The 16,893-nt window shown below is 36.0% G+C and overlaps 1 protein-coding gene and 1 long non-coding RNA gene across 2 annotated transcripts; one reads left to right on the top strand and one right to left on the bottom strand.

The window, feature by feature from the left end:
* Positions 1 to 319: 319 nt before the first annotated feature.
* Positions 320 to 6,045, bottom strand: LOC125672164 (temptin-like). The gene is made up of 3 exons (XM_048908286.2): positions 5,592 to 6,045; positions 1,247 to 1,388; positions 320 to 713 (listed from the first exon to the last, which is right to left on the bottom strand). The coding sequence occupies exons 1-3, from the start codon at positions 5,814 to 5,816 to the stop codon at positions 577 to 579; spliced, it is 504 nt and encodes a 167-aa protein (XP_048764243.2). The 5' UTR covers positions 5,817 to 6,045; the 3' UTR covers positions 320 to 576.
* A 7,652-nt stretch (positions 6,046 to 13,697) lies between these two features.
* LOC130054019 (uncharacterized) lies at positions 13,698 to 14,568 on the top strand. The gene is made up of 2 exons (XR_008802272.1): positions 13,698 to 13,742; positions 14,195 to 14,568. It is a non-coding gene; the product is annotated as an uncharacterized LOC130054019 (long non-coding RNA).
* Positions 14,569 to 16,893: the final 2,325 nt, after the last annotated feature.

Here is a 16,893-nt window from a genome sequence, read left to right as displayed (position 1 = left end):
CATGTCATGTTGGGGGGAAGTGGTGGGTGGAGAAATATTGTTGAAATTCACCTGCAGTGTATATGGTCATAAGAACAAGAGAAAAAAAGTATTTCGTTTATCACGGTGCAACATTACATGTGCATAGTGAAGTGGCATAAAGTTTCAGTATCCATGCAAATTAGCTTAGCGATAAAGCATCTTCACAGCGCCCCGAGTGTGGTCACATATCACTTCCACTTTACAAATTTATTCTCAAGGTCCACCGTCAGAAACCGTAAAGACCATTTCACGGATAATTTTGGGGATTTGATAGCATATATTCTGTATACAACACAACACCACACAAGTATAATTTATAGTAATTACATGTACATTATCAAACATGTTCTATGTACAGATAACAAATTTCATAATACAGTGTACAATTATATATCGTGACAGCCTCATACTTTTCTACATCTCTTTAATGTCTATTCATCATAATGCAATCACATCAGTGTTTAAAACAATTGTCTTCAGAAGTACTCAAGTGTGCGGCCCTTCAAGATTTGTACTCTTGGTTGCTGGGTTTTTTTTTTACCAGACCGGAAGTCCCTATCTGTGGTGAATTCCTCGTCCATGCGTGTATCTCCAGCACGTGACCTTGTCCGGAGTTCCACATACCTCTTCTTGATTTTGAATGACGTAGGATACTTCCCCATTTTCATCGATCACCTCGTCCTCCCCATACCCTGGTGTAAGAAAATAGATGATAACTGATACAAATGAAAGCAATCAATTATACAGCGAAATGTACGTATTTCTGTGTTGTTTTCAACACTTTGAAACTCTGTTGATATGATCTGTTGAAGTTTATTTCGGTAAAGCCTGGTGTGTCCAGGGGTCCGTGTTTGCCCAACTATCTATTTTGTATTGCTTATAGGAGTTATGAGATTGATCACTGTTCGTTATCTTCACCTTGCATAAAACTTAGATGTGATTCTATTGTATCAGAGCATAGAAGTTTTTCATGTGATTCTATTGTATCAGAGCATAGAAGTTTTTCTTTATAAGTCCATATACGCTAAAATATTTCGAAAACCTTGACAAGTTTTCCAGGGTAAATTTTTTTTTTGGACGTTTTCTTCTACAAAAAAAAACAAAAAAAAAATTGATCGTAGGTTTGTACTTAATGTCATAATTATATATATATATATATATATATATATATATATATATATATTTTAAAATAAATGAAAAAACAAAGTACACTGCACTTCATTACCAGGATGACTGACGGCCTTGCGTTCGTCCTTGTTGATCCAGTTACAGTCGGGGTCGCCGAGTTCCTGTCCATTCGTTCGATTGTCGTTATCGGAATCCATCTTGCATAGCGTAGACCAATCGTCCATGTATTTCAAAAAATCCTGAAATGTGTACATTACATTTTTTACTTTGTTGTTTACAATTTAGCCAGAAACAAATGCAATTCCATTGGTTTCGGAGAATATCAACCCACACCCGGGCACGAATCAAGGCTCTGGAGACGGAACAAGGTGTGGGTGTGTCTATGTATGTTTGTCCCTTGAAAGGAAGGAAAATAAATGAGGTCATTTTATTCATACAATGGTTTTTAATATGCATTCCAAACAAATGCACTCTTGTGATTAATCTTTTAAAATATAATTTTTGGATCTCAGTTATTTCCTTAGTTAAAATTCATGTTATGGAAGAAAATGGCAAATGAATCTGTAAAGTTCTTGATTTTCAAGTTAAAATGCTATATTTTGACATTTGAAACAGAGAATTTAGAAGTGCATAATCCGGACCCACAATTATAGAGAGTATGTTATAGGTATCGGTAACTTTCATATCATTGTGTAAAAATAAATCGTATATTCTGCTCTTATTTTAAAATGTAATTAAAAATGACGGGTTGGCTAATATGACGTACTACATGATAATTTAAAAACTAGATACTGTGAAAATTTAAGTTGTAACCCATTCCTTTCCCCACAACCTGAAGCAAGACTGGTCCATGCTAATTTGTGGGTGATAGCATTCTCCTGATATATCATATATTTCCGATTGCCTATGATTACGTACAGACACGAAATAAACATACACGTAACCATGATCTCTGTAATGTAAGATGATAAGCTACCGTCATATTTGTCCAGTGTATGTCGTTATAAAATATATTAGTCTCTATTAAAGAAAAATACAAGTAACGAATGATTTAAACAAATTATATTAACTACATGTAAAACTTGTACGGTAGCAATTTTGATGCACCAGATGCGCATTTCGACAAATTATGTCTCTTCAGTGATGCTCAACCGAAATGTTTGAAATCCGAAATAACAATGAAGTTTTAGAGCTATTATAGGCAAAAACAGTGTGCCAAAAAAGTGGAGTCAAATTCGTCTAAGGATAAGAGCTATGCATGAGGGAGATAATCTTTAATTTTGAAATGAATTTCTAAATTCTATAACAGGAATTAAATATACATCCGTATTTCCAGGCTAGTAACGAAGTACTTAGCTACTGGGCTGTAGAGAACCTCGGGGACTAACAGTCCACCAGCAGAGGCCTCGACCCAGGGGTCATGATGTAAAACCTATACGGTACCAATTTTGATGCACCAGATGCGCATTTCGACAAGTCTCTTCAGTGATGCTCAACCGAAATGTTTGAAATCCGAAATAATGAAGTTTTAGAGCTATTATAGGGGAAAACAGTGTGCCAAAAAGGTGGAGTCACATTAACTACATGCAAGGTGAAGATACCTAACAGTGATCAATCTCATAACTCCTACAAGCAATACAAATTAGATAGTTGGGCAAACACGGACCCCTGGACACACCAGAGGTGGGATAAAGTGCCTAGGAGGAGTAAGTATCCCCTATCAGCACTTCCTAGTGCATATCTGGGAGTTAAAGGGGTATGGACACGATTTGAACTGACCATTTTCAATTTTTTATTTTTACATTTTTGATCTTTAGAATGCAGAACTAAGGCATTTCTAATTGTCAGCAAAAATTATGAATGTCAGTTGTCGAAGTAAATAGGTACAGCGCTCACAATTCTTTGTTGTATAAACAAGGCTTGTGTCATGTTTTTGTTTACATAGGCTAAAATTACAAGTAAATGTTTGTTTAAAGCAGATTTTATCAATTTACAAATGGATTCTGAACACGATTAAATAGTTTCTAGTGTTTGAAACATGCTATTCTCATATGTAAACAAAACATGACACGAGCCTTGTTTACATAACAAAGAATTGTGAGTACTGAATCTCACTTGTAACTCAACAACTGATACTCAAATTTCCACAAAAACCGAGGTCCCGTGTCACAGCAGGTGTGGCACGATAAAGATCCCTCCCTGTCGTAAGCGCTGAGCATAGGCCTACATTTTGCAGCCCTTCAAAGGAAGTGGTGACGTCTCCATATGAGTGAAAGATTCTCGAGTGGGACGTTAAACAATATTTAATCAATCAATCAAATTTCGTTTGACTGTTAGAAATGCTTTAGTTAAGCATTATACACAACATATATGTGAAATGTGCTCTTCGTGAGAGGTAGCAGTTGCACATTGAAGCCATAGGGTCCGTGCTTGCCCTGTTCTTGATTTTGTATTCTTTACAGGATTCTGTTCGTTATCTTAACCATATTCATTATCATAACATAAAAATTCAGAGCTCTCAGATTGGTTGTCGTATATGAGATAAAACGGACTAGAAAAAAAAAAAAAATAGACCGTTATTTACGTGCATATGCCTTCCAGATGAATAAAGCAATGGAATCGGCATCGGACCAAAATTGGATTTAAACTTTGGTAACTTCCCAAATTTACACGAATAATTTTTATTTTTGGTCATTGAATGAAAACTTTCGTTTGTACTCGCGTTCGGTTGAATCTTTCACTATAACTGTAGAGTGGGTGACTTTTATCGTGAACTGTAGTAATAATTGTTGAATTATAGTACACGTGACAGCGAACCTCATCTGAAGATGACAGATCAGCCTTGGGTGTCTCGTAAAAATCTCAAGTCGAAACTTGCACTTAAGTCTGGAATTTTACTAAATTTTCGACTAAAATAAAACTCATACTTAAGTTTGATATTTTTTCTAGAAATCCAAGCCAGGTATCGTTTTGGTAAGTTCTAGCAGCCGATTTCAATGTTTTAAATTATTTAGTTATAAAATAAACAAACAAAAACTTGCATCCCTAATCACTTTCGCCGAGAGTTTGCACTATATTTGTATACAAAAATGGTCAACTAGGTATACATGTATCGTTTTGTAGGCTCTACGACCCAGTTTCGAATTAAATCCTGTAATAAAACAATCATTGACATTTATAGGTCAATGCTTACTCTACCGAAGAATTATGCAGCAATCAGTTCGAATTTGTTTTTTCGTTAGGCCGTTCTTGGCACACTGATTTTGACTACGGATAATTCCATTTACCTGATCACGATATAGGGCTCACGGCGGGTATGACCGGTCGACAGGGGATGCTTACTCCGCCTAGGAACCTGACCCTACCCCTGGTGTGTCCAGGGATCCGTGTTTGCCCAACTATCAATTTGGTATTGCTTATAGGAGTTACGAGATTGATCACTGAGCGTTATCTTCGCCTTTCATTAGAACGTGACACGTTTGACGGCAATCTAATCATAGGCGAAATGGCTTTACAAAGAGTTAAAAACACCCCGCTATGTTCATAGAAATCATCTTAGATCCATACGAGACCACCTCTAAAGGTTAACTCGGATTTTAAAAATCCACGTATAATCAAACATCCCAGATTCAAACTGAGACGTTAGTCTACTAGTAATGTATTCAATATTGTGTTAACTCGACACATTGCTTTCTTCATAAAAGAATCGTAATGTGGGTGCTTTTTCCGACTATCGAAACATGTTCCGGAAAAAATACGTATTACACAAAACTTCATTCCTCCTCGTTTCAGGCAATACCCTGCATTCGGTGAGAACCAGTAAGTTCTTTCATAATCAGAAATCCTTGACACACTTTTTGTACTCATTGTCTCACTTGGATAAATGTATACTTCATGCTAATTATTTAAATGAAAAGAGATTATATTTAATTAGAGTTTTTATAACGTTTATATGCAAATGCGTGACTAGCTACTTTATTAAAACATATGAGTGAAAATTTTTAGAGCGGGATGTTAAACAATATACAGATTAAAACAAAACTTATTTCTTTACGATTTCATTTAACAAACAAAAAATACGAATTCTCTTTAAACCGTTGCATTCCTAAAACAAGGAAAGAATCGAATGCATAAAAATGTACATTGAACAATTGAAGCTGAAGCTTCCAGATGCATGATGAATAACCCATGACAGTCCACTAGCCTAGTGAAACTCTTGTCCCAGAGACGTAATATGATGGAGGGTTTTTTTTGTTTTGTTTTTTTCAATTAAAACGTATCCGATCAAAAGTTTCAAAAGTCTCAAATTCTTTATATTAAAAGAAATCTTAAGTGAAAATGCCTTACATCCATTTCTAGGATTACTTTGTTTACACGTCCAAAATTAATCGCTGCAAATGAACTAAAATATAAAATAGTAAAGGATGTGTGTATATACCCACTTTTCCAAACTGAGTTACATTTTCCTTTTTAGTGTTAATGTAATCTTCACCACATAACTGGTGCCCGATTCCCATCACTTCATACACCGTGCTGTTCCCCCCACAGTTCACAGGGACGATGGAGGTAGGGAGTTTGTGGTACGCGTAGAAAGGATAAGACACAACATAACAAACACTAGTAAATCCAACACATATTATAACACTAAGTAATCCAGAGCCTGCCATGACTATTGCAGGCAGTGTCAGTAGGTTTCACTATGAAAATTTACGACGTGCACTGTGTTCCTTTTCTATTTTAAGTATACATGTATTTTTCAGAAGGTGTGACGTCTCTCATTGTGGTTAGCGGTAAAATGACAACCTGTGACGGATACACCTGAATTTTAAAGAGGAAATTACAAGAAAGTAATCCAAAAAGATCACCACCTTTATATTTTACACAGTTAATCTAATTAATCATAAATGTCCTGTATCATAAATATACATCTCTGACTAACAAGACGTACATTTACGTAACAATTTCGTGTCATTATGGCGAATATACTTTTCACATCAAAGGCTCTTGTTAAAAAATCACACTTCGGTATTCAAAAGTAAAACGGGAACTCCAGGTTTTGTTTAAACTTATACAATTATGTCGAAGAGTTTCAGTGAAAATATCGGTCGGTATTCAGTATGCACATATCAAGCAATAGACTAAGGGGCCTGTGAACACCGAGGTCATGGTACACGAGGGTGGTCACCAATTTGAGGTTGTTTGTTTTACGTCCCGTCAAGAATTTTGCCCTCATATTGAGATGTCAACAGCTGTAGGTAAAGTACCACAAATTTAGACCAATGCTTCACGCTCAGGGCCGTTGCCGTAAGGATCCTTAAAGTTTGTCGTACCAACGCCTGTGTCAGCACGGGACCTCGGGTATTAAGGTTATGTCAAGAACGTACCGCGATTCTCACTTTTAAAGTAGTTGATGGTAAAGCTGACTAGTTGTATTCGACTTATCACAATTTTCCTGAAGAAAATTCATCGGTTGTAAATTTGTAAATTTCATGATCCCGTGGTAGGTGTTCTGACCCCATGGTGGGGCTAAACTTGGTATATAGTGTTTATGTGTAAAACACTTAAATAACATCTTCTTTGGTGCTATTGATACTAAATGGATAGAGCAGGTAGTCTTATCAAAATTGTAAAATTGATGATCCCCAGAGTAAGGGTTCTGACCCCAGGGTGGGGCCAAACTTAGTATATAGTATTGATGTGTAAGTTTGCTGATACTGTATAAAATCTAAATGCATACTTAGGAATAGCAGAAAAGGGTGTACAAACAAGATGTGTTTGTGAAACACAAATGCCCCCGATAATGGCCAATTCTGAAGATGGCCAAGGTCACAAGGACAAATATCTTGGTACCAGTAGAAAGATCTTGTCACAAGAAATGCTCATGTACAATATGAAAGCTCTAATATTTAGCATTTAGAAGTTATGACTAATGTAAAAAAAAAAAAAAAAAAAAAAATAAAAATTAAAAGTAGGTCAAATATCAAGGTCAAAAGGTTTAATACCAACGGCAAGGTCTTGTCCGAAGGAATACTCATGTGAAATATCAAAGCTCTATCACGTACTGTTCAAAAGTTATTAGCAATGTTAATGTTTGAGACATGATTACAGAATGTTTAACAGACAGGACAAAAACAATATGCTCCTCAATCTTCGATCTCGGGGGCATAAAAATGGTGAATTTCAATCAAAACCCAGAGTTATGGCTTTAGGATTAATCCAAATTAGTCATATCTTTTAATGTTTAAATGTTAATTCACCTATTATTTAAAGCCTTTCATCAGTGTATGTACTTTTGAAGGCAGTGAAGTTTTAAGAACACATCTTGTTTTATACTGTTGCTGAACATTAGAATTTAGCTTAGATATTCAGAACAGGAATTTTCTTTTAGATTTCATAGCCCATGGAAATAGTGATACTTTTTCACTAGTATTCAGGTGACCAATAAGGCCTGTGGGCCTCTTGTTTACAGTGTCAAGGACTTACAAATTATCAATGAGGTTAGTTGTATTCAATTTCAGCTTTCAATTTACGCGTTTATTCTTTAGTGATTTTTAAATCGTTTTGGAGCGATTCTGCAATTTTCTGCTACATTACAGTTATAACGGTGGTATTCTAACTGTGGTGAGGGCCAATCCTTCACATATATACGATTTTTCATGTTTTACATTTCTTAGTAGTCTTGGTTACTGGGCCGGAGTACAAGACCAACGGTCTGGTACATTAAAATATTAAATTTACCAGACTGTTAAAGAGACACTACAGCTCATCTTCCACATTTTAATAAAGTGTTTTTTAAAACACGTATTGATAAAATGATAAATATCATATCGATACTGACAATTTTGAACAATTGGATGCATCAATTTACTCTCAAATGCGCTTTGAAGATCGTCCGGAATTCAAAGGTTTCTTCATGCTGACTCGGACTTTTGAATGCTTATTTACATCACGTGGTTTTGAATGACAGCAAAGGTGTTGTGTAGGAAATTATTTAAATTCCCCTTCAAGGGGGTCCACACTCACCTTTCAAGTATAAGATTATTCCCTGCTCCTTATAATAAGTAATTATATAAATCATTGTTTCAACAGAAACCCTTCCATGTTCTAATTGACCGATGTTTTTACAACTAACACGTGTCGTGTTCAGATAAAAATAGCACAAGTTTACTTTTAAAGCAGTGTCTTCGCGGCTAGTCCCAATGGCAGATTTAGGGGGGGGGGGGGCAGGATCCCCCTCCCTCTCGCCACAAAATGTGAGTGAAAATACAAATTTTGCACCCAGAAAGCCGATTACTTTGGCTAATATTTGACTTTCTCATCCCCCTTCGGAAATCCTAGCTAGATCTGCCACTGAGTTACAATCGTTTCTCCTAGCCCTTTCTTTTCCAACAGTCATACTGATCGCAAGGTCAATTTTATTTCACATATTAGTTTTATCTCATTTAATTTTTACCGCTTTTCTTACAGAATCTGTCAAAATTCTGGATCTATCTATCCACTACACGTTCTCTCACTGCACGACATGCTGCACTGTTTACTGTCTATGCGTCTGAAGACCGAAAGGAGGAGACTCGATATTTTTTGTATAGGCCATCAAAAAGTATTAAATTTTACATTAAAACGAGAATTTTTGACTTTAAATAAGTGTTATTTTCGCAAAGTTCATACATTCAACAATGCAACAAAAATTGAAAAAGCGCTGGGAAAATTGTCATTTCATCATTTTTGCGCAAAATGAGCTGTAGTGTCTCTTTAATAGGCATTGTTCATTAGTGCCCCCTGTAATCAGGTCACCAAAACAAGCTTTCTTAACCGTCTTTATTCATATAGCATTTATATATACTGTAATTATTCCAACCTACCGAACTTGGCATGAATTCCACATTTGGTAATCGTACTTATATTCTGCCCTTTGAAAAGAAATTCTTCAAAACCATGCTTCAGTAGTTTTAGACACAGGTACAGGGGTTTCAACAGTCTCGATTGAAGTCAGCATTTCGCAAATTCTATGGTCGTTATAACGATCTAGGTCGTCAATACAACCTATTATTGGGTCAAATGCTGTCTGATGTGTTTCATATCGATTGTTAAGCCGTTCTTGGCACACTGATTTTGACTGCGGATAACTCCGTTTTCCTGATCAGGATATAGGGCTCACGGCGGGTGTGACCGGTCGACAGGGGATGCTTACTCCTCCTAGGCACCTGATCCCACCTCTGGTTTATCCAGGGGTCCATGTTTGCCCAACTATCTATTTTGTATTGCTTGTAGGAGTTATGAGATTGATCATTGTTCGTTATCTTCACCTATCACACATTTAATATCCCAGTCAATGGGATGGATGAATATGAGTTACCTTACCTATACTGGATTCCCAAACTTCACAGAAACCCTTACAAAGAAAGGGACATTGCTAGATCGAGTAAATGTTCTACCAAACTCCATCATGTATCCTTGCTCCTCACGAAAATATTAACAACTGTGAAGGAGAAACTTCAAACGTACCGTGCCACACCATATACCAGAAGTGTTGTAAATCAAATGTGAATTCTAAAACTTAGTAAATTTGAAATCGCAGAACTTTTCTCAAGTCCACAACATCAAAACATATGACTTTACACGACAATTCCTCGCGATAAATTAAGACTAGACTTTCTAACATCATAGACAACAAGAGGTACTGTGAACAATGCTCACTAAGAATACCCCCCGCTTACCCCAATCTCCCAAAGGGTGTTGGTAATAGGTATAAACTACCTCTTTTCTGAGTGTAAAAAACAAATGGCATGACAAACCGAACCATATTGCTACTTCGATGTCCAGTGCGCGTGACCTTTGGACCCCAAAATGGATAGGGAACATCTTCATCCCATGGGTAGTCCATATGTATGATATGGTGACTGTAGGTGGAAAGGATAACGCTTTAGAGCCCGGAAACCATATTGCTACATGTACTTCGATGTCCAGTGCCCTTGACCTTTGGACCCCAAAATTGATAGGGAACATCTTCATCCCATGGGTAGTCCATATATATGATATGGTGACGGTAGGTGGAAAGGATACTGCTTTAGAGCCCGGAAACCATTGCGTCTACAGACGGACAGACAGACGGATAACCCGATTCCAGTATACCCCCCCCCCCAACTTGTTGCGGGGGGTATAATTACTTCTTCAGCAAAAATAGATAAGGAAATATTACTATGTCACACACCACTCTCATTCTACGCACAAGTACTCTGAAGTTGAAATAAAAAAGATATGCTTATTGACAATATCTTCGTAGTCTTGGTGATCAGGTCTTCCAACCGAATTCCCATGAAATGCATGTTTGATCATCTGTTTCGGGAGATCAAGTTTGTTTTACCGGCTATCAGCCTCCGAGTTCAAACGGGTCAACAATATTTAACTATCAATTTCCGGTATAGTAGTAATATTGTCCAATCGTCTTGCACCTTTTAAACTTGAGACTTCCAGTGCTGAACACCCATAATGAATTTAAATATGGATGACCCGTTTGACCTCTGAGGCTAATAGATTGTGTAAACGAATCTGATCTCCCGAAACGGCGCGTAAAATCCAACGCAATGAGGAGAAATTGTATGGATGAATATGTGACAGGGGATGCTTACTCCTCTTAGGCACCTGATCCCACCTCTGGTGTGTCCAGGGGTCCGTGTTTGCCCAACTATCTATTTTGTATTGCTTGTAGGAGTTATGAGATTGATCACTGTTCGTTATTTTCACCTTTCATGGAGAAAATGGTGTAAGGTTAAAGACGGCGGTCTAATTCTCGGAAGTTGGACTTATTTTTTTAAGTTGATGTGAAGTCAAGTAAACTATTCATATAAGTAAAAAACGTACATTCTGGCTTTCGACTGAGAAAACGTTTTAAATAAATGCATTATTAGATCAATAACAAAGTTTTGAGAGTTTGAAGCGAGCAACCGAGAATTGGTATGTCCCTTTTCAAAACCAGTTTGCTCAGATTGTGTCGAAACCCTGTAAGTGATTCTTGAGAAGATAAAAATGTGAAAAGGTAATGAAAACCATGATAAAAGACGCCGGACAAATTTTGACAAGAAAAAGCCTTCGGTTCTGTTGAGCTGAAACCAGTCATAGCTCAACACTATAAAACGGAATTTTTGAAAATTGTTGACTACTTGGAATTTGCCACTGTTCTACATGTCAGATAATTAAATGGGGCGGTCCTTCGGATGAAACCGCAAACACCAATCCCTGCTCAAAGAGCATAGACCTAAATTTTGCAGCCCATCACCGGCAATTGTGACGTCTCCAAATGAGGGAAAAAATCTCCAGCGGGACTTAAACGTAGGTCGCGGGTTTACAGACCTTTTTTTTTCTTACTCGAAAACCCCACCTGAAATTTGACTGGTGTATCTTGACAATTTGTATATACTACTCTGTGAAAATTACTTTTCATTCAACAGCATAGTTTTTTAAAGTAATTACATCTTCAACATACCATTGTTTGAACGGTATCGACACTGTTTTCCACTGAATATATAGAAAATAATAGTGATTGACTTTATTCATTGAATAATTCAACTTAAAATAGACAGAATTTGGTGATGTTCAACTTGATAATATTGATATCAAAGCAAAACAAAAACAATTTGAAAAACAATTATGGGGTAATCGAGTTCGTTTTTCAAAGAAAAAGATGTCAAAGTTTAATAAAAACTACCAAAGCAGCAGATTTTAACAAATAACGTTACAAATATTCGCGACGTTATTCAACAACGCTATTCATTTACTTTTCATGCATCACTGCAAAAAGAACTCAAGACATCGTTATTGACTCCTGGTTTTGAAGGGGAAATCAAATACATGTATGTATGGACAATATTATACACTTATTCTGAGCGGAATAGCTCTTTTATTCTACCCGAGGCAGGAACTATTTCCCGAGGGGAATAGTTCCTATCGAGGGCTGGATTAAAGAACTATTCCACTCACAACCAGTGAAAAAGTGTTTTATTATACAGATGTCAACACTTCAACTGTTCGATAATAGGGAAAAGAAAGATACATATTTTGAATTCAATTAACATTTAATTGATCAACAACAACAAAAGTAACATTTCATCAATATACAAAGCATGTAAATAGAATTCAGTGATTAGCGTAAATAATAATTCATTAAATATAACAGGGAAAATAAACTTGTTATAAATTCACATATTTACACTACCGAATGAACACAAGAATGCCCTACGTTAAAGCATGTATATGTAGGTCTAGTTTACTGCTTATTTGTGTACATGTTAATGTTTACAGTAGAATGTTGAATCTACATCCTGTGTTTTGAGCATGTTACGGACTTACAGCTTTTTGTGTTTAGTTGCGTAACATAGTGGGGCTCCTTAATCTGAATGTTGAACGAAAGACAATAGGATGTAAAGTGTTTTTAATAATTTATTAAATTTTATTCAAATGAATGTACATGAAAATCTTCTTTGGCTCTGCAGTCTGCACCTGAAATAAAAACCAACCACACTCCCCCTCCCAATGTTAACTTTTAAACCTCCCTTAAACAAACCTTTTAGTAAATACGAATTGACCTAATAATACCTTTAGGTCTGATTCAAAGACAAGAAGTGAATTCTTCACTTGTTATAGCATACGACTATTTGTATAGGAACAAAACTTTATGTCAATTTCTCAGTATAAATTCAATATAATACACCATGCATTTGTTAATGATGTCAGGGGTAAATAAATAATATTAAACTCAAGTCACTTCTTGTGACTAAGTAAATAGTAATCTATCAACAGTCAGTTCAGACCACTACCTGTTGTCGAAGTAAAACTCGTGAAATGTAACAAACGGTATTGCAAACAAATAGAATAAATTCCGTATTAGATTAGGTTAATGATAATTACCCATCTAAATTCCTCCCCTCCAAACTCTGTTAGTGAAGTCATTATAGCAGAACCGTTCTGTGCCTGAGACTGCAGACGTCTCCCCGACAGAGCCCACGCAGCTCGTATTTATACCAGTTAGACCCTCTATGACGTCCAAGGTATGACAATTTGGCGGCATAACTTCAATTAGTCGGAAAACTTCGGGTGCTGTATATTTGTTATACTCATCCGAGGTGTTCCGAATGTACTTTATAACTTCAACCGCTTGGTATGAAAAGTGAAGTGTAATTGAAATATTCTATACAAATTATTAGTGACTGGTATTATTTATCCCTTTTACCATAGGTAAGCAAATCCAAAGGTATATAAATGTATTTATAGAACCACTAACGGTGTTATCTACATTGTGTACGCCTTGTCGCGTGGAGGAAATTCGTAATGAGGCGTACAATATACATTTTCTTATTTATCAATAAGAATAATTTAATAAATAAAAATAAACATCAATATATTACTCATACAATCATTCATCCACTTATTACGTTATTGACATGTAATCCACGTAAAATCACTGGTATGACTGTGTTCATCACCATAGTAGGGAATATCAAATTCGTAACACGGCCCCTTTCTCTCTTTAACATCACTGTCATGATCGTGTGCAGGATTGGACAAAACAAGATGGCAGACGGCATTTCCAAGCAAAGGTAGGCTCTTAAAACTCTTCATTTTACCGACTTATTAGACGACGAATTTATGAATTTAAAACACTGCCTGGCCAGGGAGGCATCATTAAGTTGATTGGTTGTTGGAATTCTTACTCATGTACACGTACAACTCTAATTCATTGATCGAAGTTGACGATGTTGCCTCGATAGAATTCGAAGCGGGCGAAGATGTTTCTAATCATGTTTTCATGCATTTTAAGAAAGATACTTTAGGTAAAATAGACTCTGCACATATCTTTTGATGAAAACTTGAACCAGTGTATGCGATTTGTCCCTTAAATTGCCTTGTTTAGATAGATATCTTGACTTGAACATTTGCTAATGTGCAGGATTGGACTATGGTCGTTTCCACGATAAATGTGCCGGATTGGACCTCGATTTTGGTTCAGGATTGGACCCTTTCTTAAATACATGCATTTTTTTTCTTACAGATCCAGTCAGGAGCGGACTTCCTTAAGCTTAAAAGTTGCAAGTGAATGAAGTGTGTTCTATTTTATGTCTCCTACTGAAACCATGGTTTTGACAAACCTAAAATAGCACGTGGAGCAAGGAACTATCAGTAAGCTGGAAGAGCCAGCTCGAAAATATTTTAAGTGTTTGAGAATTTCACCGCGCACATGAACCTAAAGTTCTGCCACACGTTAGAAGGAGCCTTGTTCTCGAAGATCAGCATGTTGAAAAGTCTACATTTTGCAGAAGCAAATACATTTATATTGTATATATACATGTAGACCATGTTCGATTCCCAACCACTTAACATTTGTGATATCGGCATGGAATTATTAAAACTGAGCATGGTTTGACGTATAATAATCTCTTCAGGCATGATGGTTTACATTTCACAAAGCTGTTCAATGGCAATAAAGACAATAAGATGTTGAGGTGTTCATGTTTTCAATACTTAATCATCTATCCACATTCACTTGTGTCTTTCATATGTATGCTTCTTTTGGAACCAGTTTTGATTGTTAAAGCGGGATTTATTATCTTTTGAAAAACTGATGAGTAGTATCTCTGTAAAACAAAGCATAATACCGTAAAAATAATCGTTTCATAATGTACATAAACGGATATATAAAACGGCTGCCATGGTATATGTATGCACCTCGTGTATTCAGAAAACAATGTATTTTTTTTTACTTCATGTTTCTTTTATAATGTTCAAAAGCGTGTATTGCACTGGTCACAAACGAAGACAATTTCTCTGATTGATGTTTCCTTTTTACATGCCTACGCAATTCAGAATTGGTCTTGAATTCCTCACCACAAATTTCGCACATTCGAAGTGTATCCATCTCATGGAATGAAGTTCTAGGGCTTGATACCTGAAACAAAGGAGAAAATCTATATAACAGAGTTTGGAATTAGGTAATATGTAAGCGGGTTAATTGAATTCAGGAAACGTCGAATTTATATTTTACAGAGGATTATAAAATGATGATAATTTCTCACGTGTTTTATAGGTCAAAATGGCCTTATATATCCTGGGGCCTGTTTTACAAAACAACTTACGACAAAGTCGCAAGTCTTAAATTCTATTACACAGTTATTACTTTAAATGAATAAAGTAAAACTTTTCTGAGGCTTAATTTTCAACAATTGTTTAAAAAAATGTTTTGCATTTGGAGTGAATAATCTAACAATAAACTGGAAAATTCCAGTATGTAAAGTTGGTCGTAAGTTCTTTTGTAAAACGCGCCCCTGGATAAGAACAGTCAACGTTACATCTGTCGTAAGCAAAGATTGATGATTCATGTATAGATCTGTTATATTGGTTCAATTTCAAGGAGATAGCGAATGGATATTTTTACAGTAGCAATTGTCGTCGTTGGGAACTTAAACGACGATGTAATTTGATAACAGTAAAAAAAATAATTCAAAATACACCATTGTCATGTTGGAAATGTCTGAGAATCGAATAAGCTACATTAATCATACTAAAATATGATACAGTGAAGTCGAGATTCGAAAATATAAAGGATTTTGAAAAAAGATAAAAAGAGGGTCCAATCCTGAACCAAAATTGAGGTCCAATCCGGCACGTTTATCGTGGAAACGACCATAGTCCAATCCTGCACATTAGCAAATGTTCAAGTCAAGATATCTATCTAAACAAGGCAATTTAAGGGACAAATCGCATACACTGGCTCAAATTTTCATCAAAAGATATGTGCAGAGTCTATTTTACCTAAAGTATCTTTCTTAAAATGCATGAAAACATGATTAGAAACATCTTCGCCCGCTTCGAATTCTATCGAGGCAACATTGTCAACTTCGATCAATGAATTTAGAGTTGTACGTGTACATGAGCAAGAATTCCAACAACCAATCAACTTAATGATGCCTCCCTGGCCAGGCAGTGTTTTAAATTCGTCGTCTAATAAGTCGGTAAAATGAAGAGTTTTATGAGCTTACCTTTGCTTGGAAATGCCGTCTGCCATCTTGTTTTGTCCAATCCTGCACACGATCATGACAGTGAACATTCGTCCTCGAATGTCTGAATTCACATACTATGTAACCAAATAAATGTTTATTGTACCAAAACCCAGATATCTCGATCGCTTGGTTATCTCAAAATTCAACCTTCGCAATATCAAAATTTAACTGTAAGTTCAATAGCTAAACATCAAACATTTGATTGTGTAAAACAAATAGTGAAATGATTATTTATGTGAAAATACATCAAATCAATTCATTAGAATGCACGAAATTCAACAAATATGACATGTTTGTCGTATTTTTAAAACGAAAGTATATTTCGTGTCATTTCTTCGCACGACTTAACAATTGGCGTGACGTCGAACCCTCGTACTGGGGAAAGAGCGCCATTCACCCATCGAATTTACACAGAGCATTCATCTAAAATTGCAAGAACTCTGGACAAAATGCAACTTTCAGTAAGTGAAAATTGAATATTCATTATATTTCACATTTGATCTGATTATAAGTGGAGTTATTGCATAGTTGTTTCGCAGCATTATTTGTGAAACGACAACTGCGCAATCAAAATTCAAATCTGCGTCCCATAGGCTAGTAAAATGTTTCGTAAATCACCGATGCGTGGAAACATTATTTCAATCGTTTCTGATTGTTGATCCGTATATGTTTAAGGATCTTCACCCGCTCACCA

Source organism: Ostrea edulis, chromosome 4 (genome assembly GCF_947568905.1).
Source record: "Ostrea edulis chromosome 4, xbOstEdul1.1, whole genome shotgun sequence".
In the NCBI taxonomy this organism is placed as follows: domain Eukaryota; kingdom Metazoa; phylum Mollusca; class Bivalvia; order Ostreida; family Ostreidae; genus Ostrea; species Ostrea edulis.
Note: the sequence above shows the minus strand (reverse complement) of the source record. Positions and strands in the feature narration are given on the sequence as shown.

What these genes read in the sequence shown, in the direction of transcription:
- LOC125672164 (XM_048908286.2), bottom strand. Translation starts at nt 5,816, where the DNA reads ATGGCAGGCTCTGGATTACTTAGTGTTATAATATGTGTTGGATTTACT. An exon ending in ATGTAACTCAGTTTGGAAAA is followed by an intron (nt 1,389 to 5,591) that starts GTGGGTATATAC and finishes TACACATTTCAG; the next exon opens with GATTTTTTGAAATACATGGA. An exon ending in CAAGGCCGTCAGTCATCCTG is followed by an intron (nt 714 to 1,246) that starts GTAATGAAGTGC and finishes TTCTTACACCAG; the next exon opens with GGTATGGGGAGGACGAGGTG.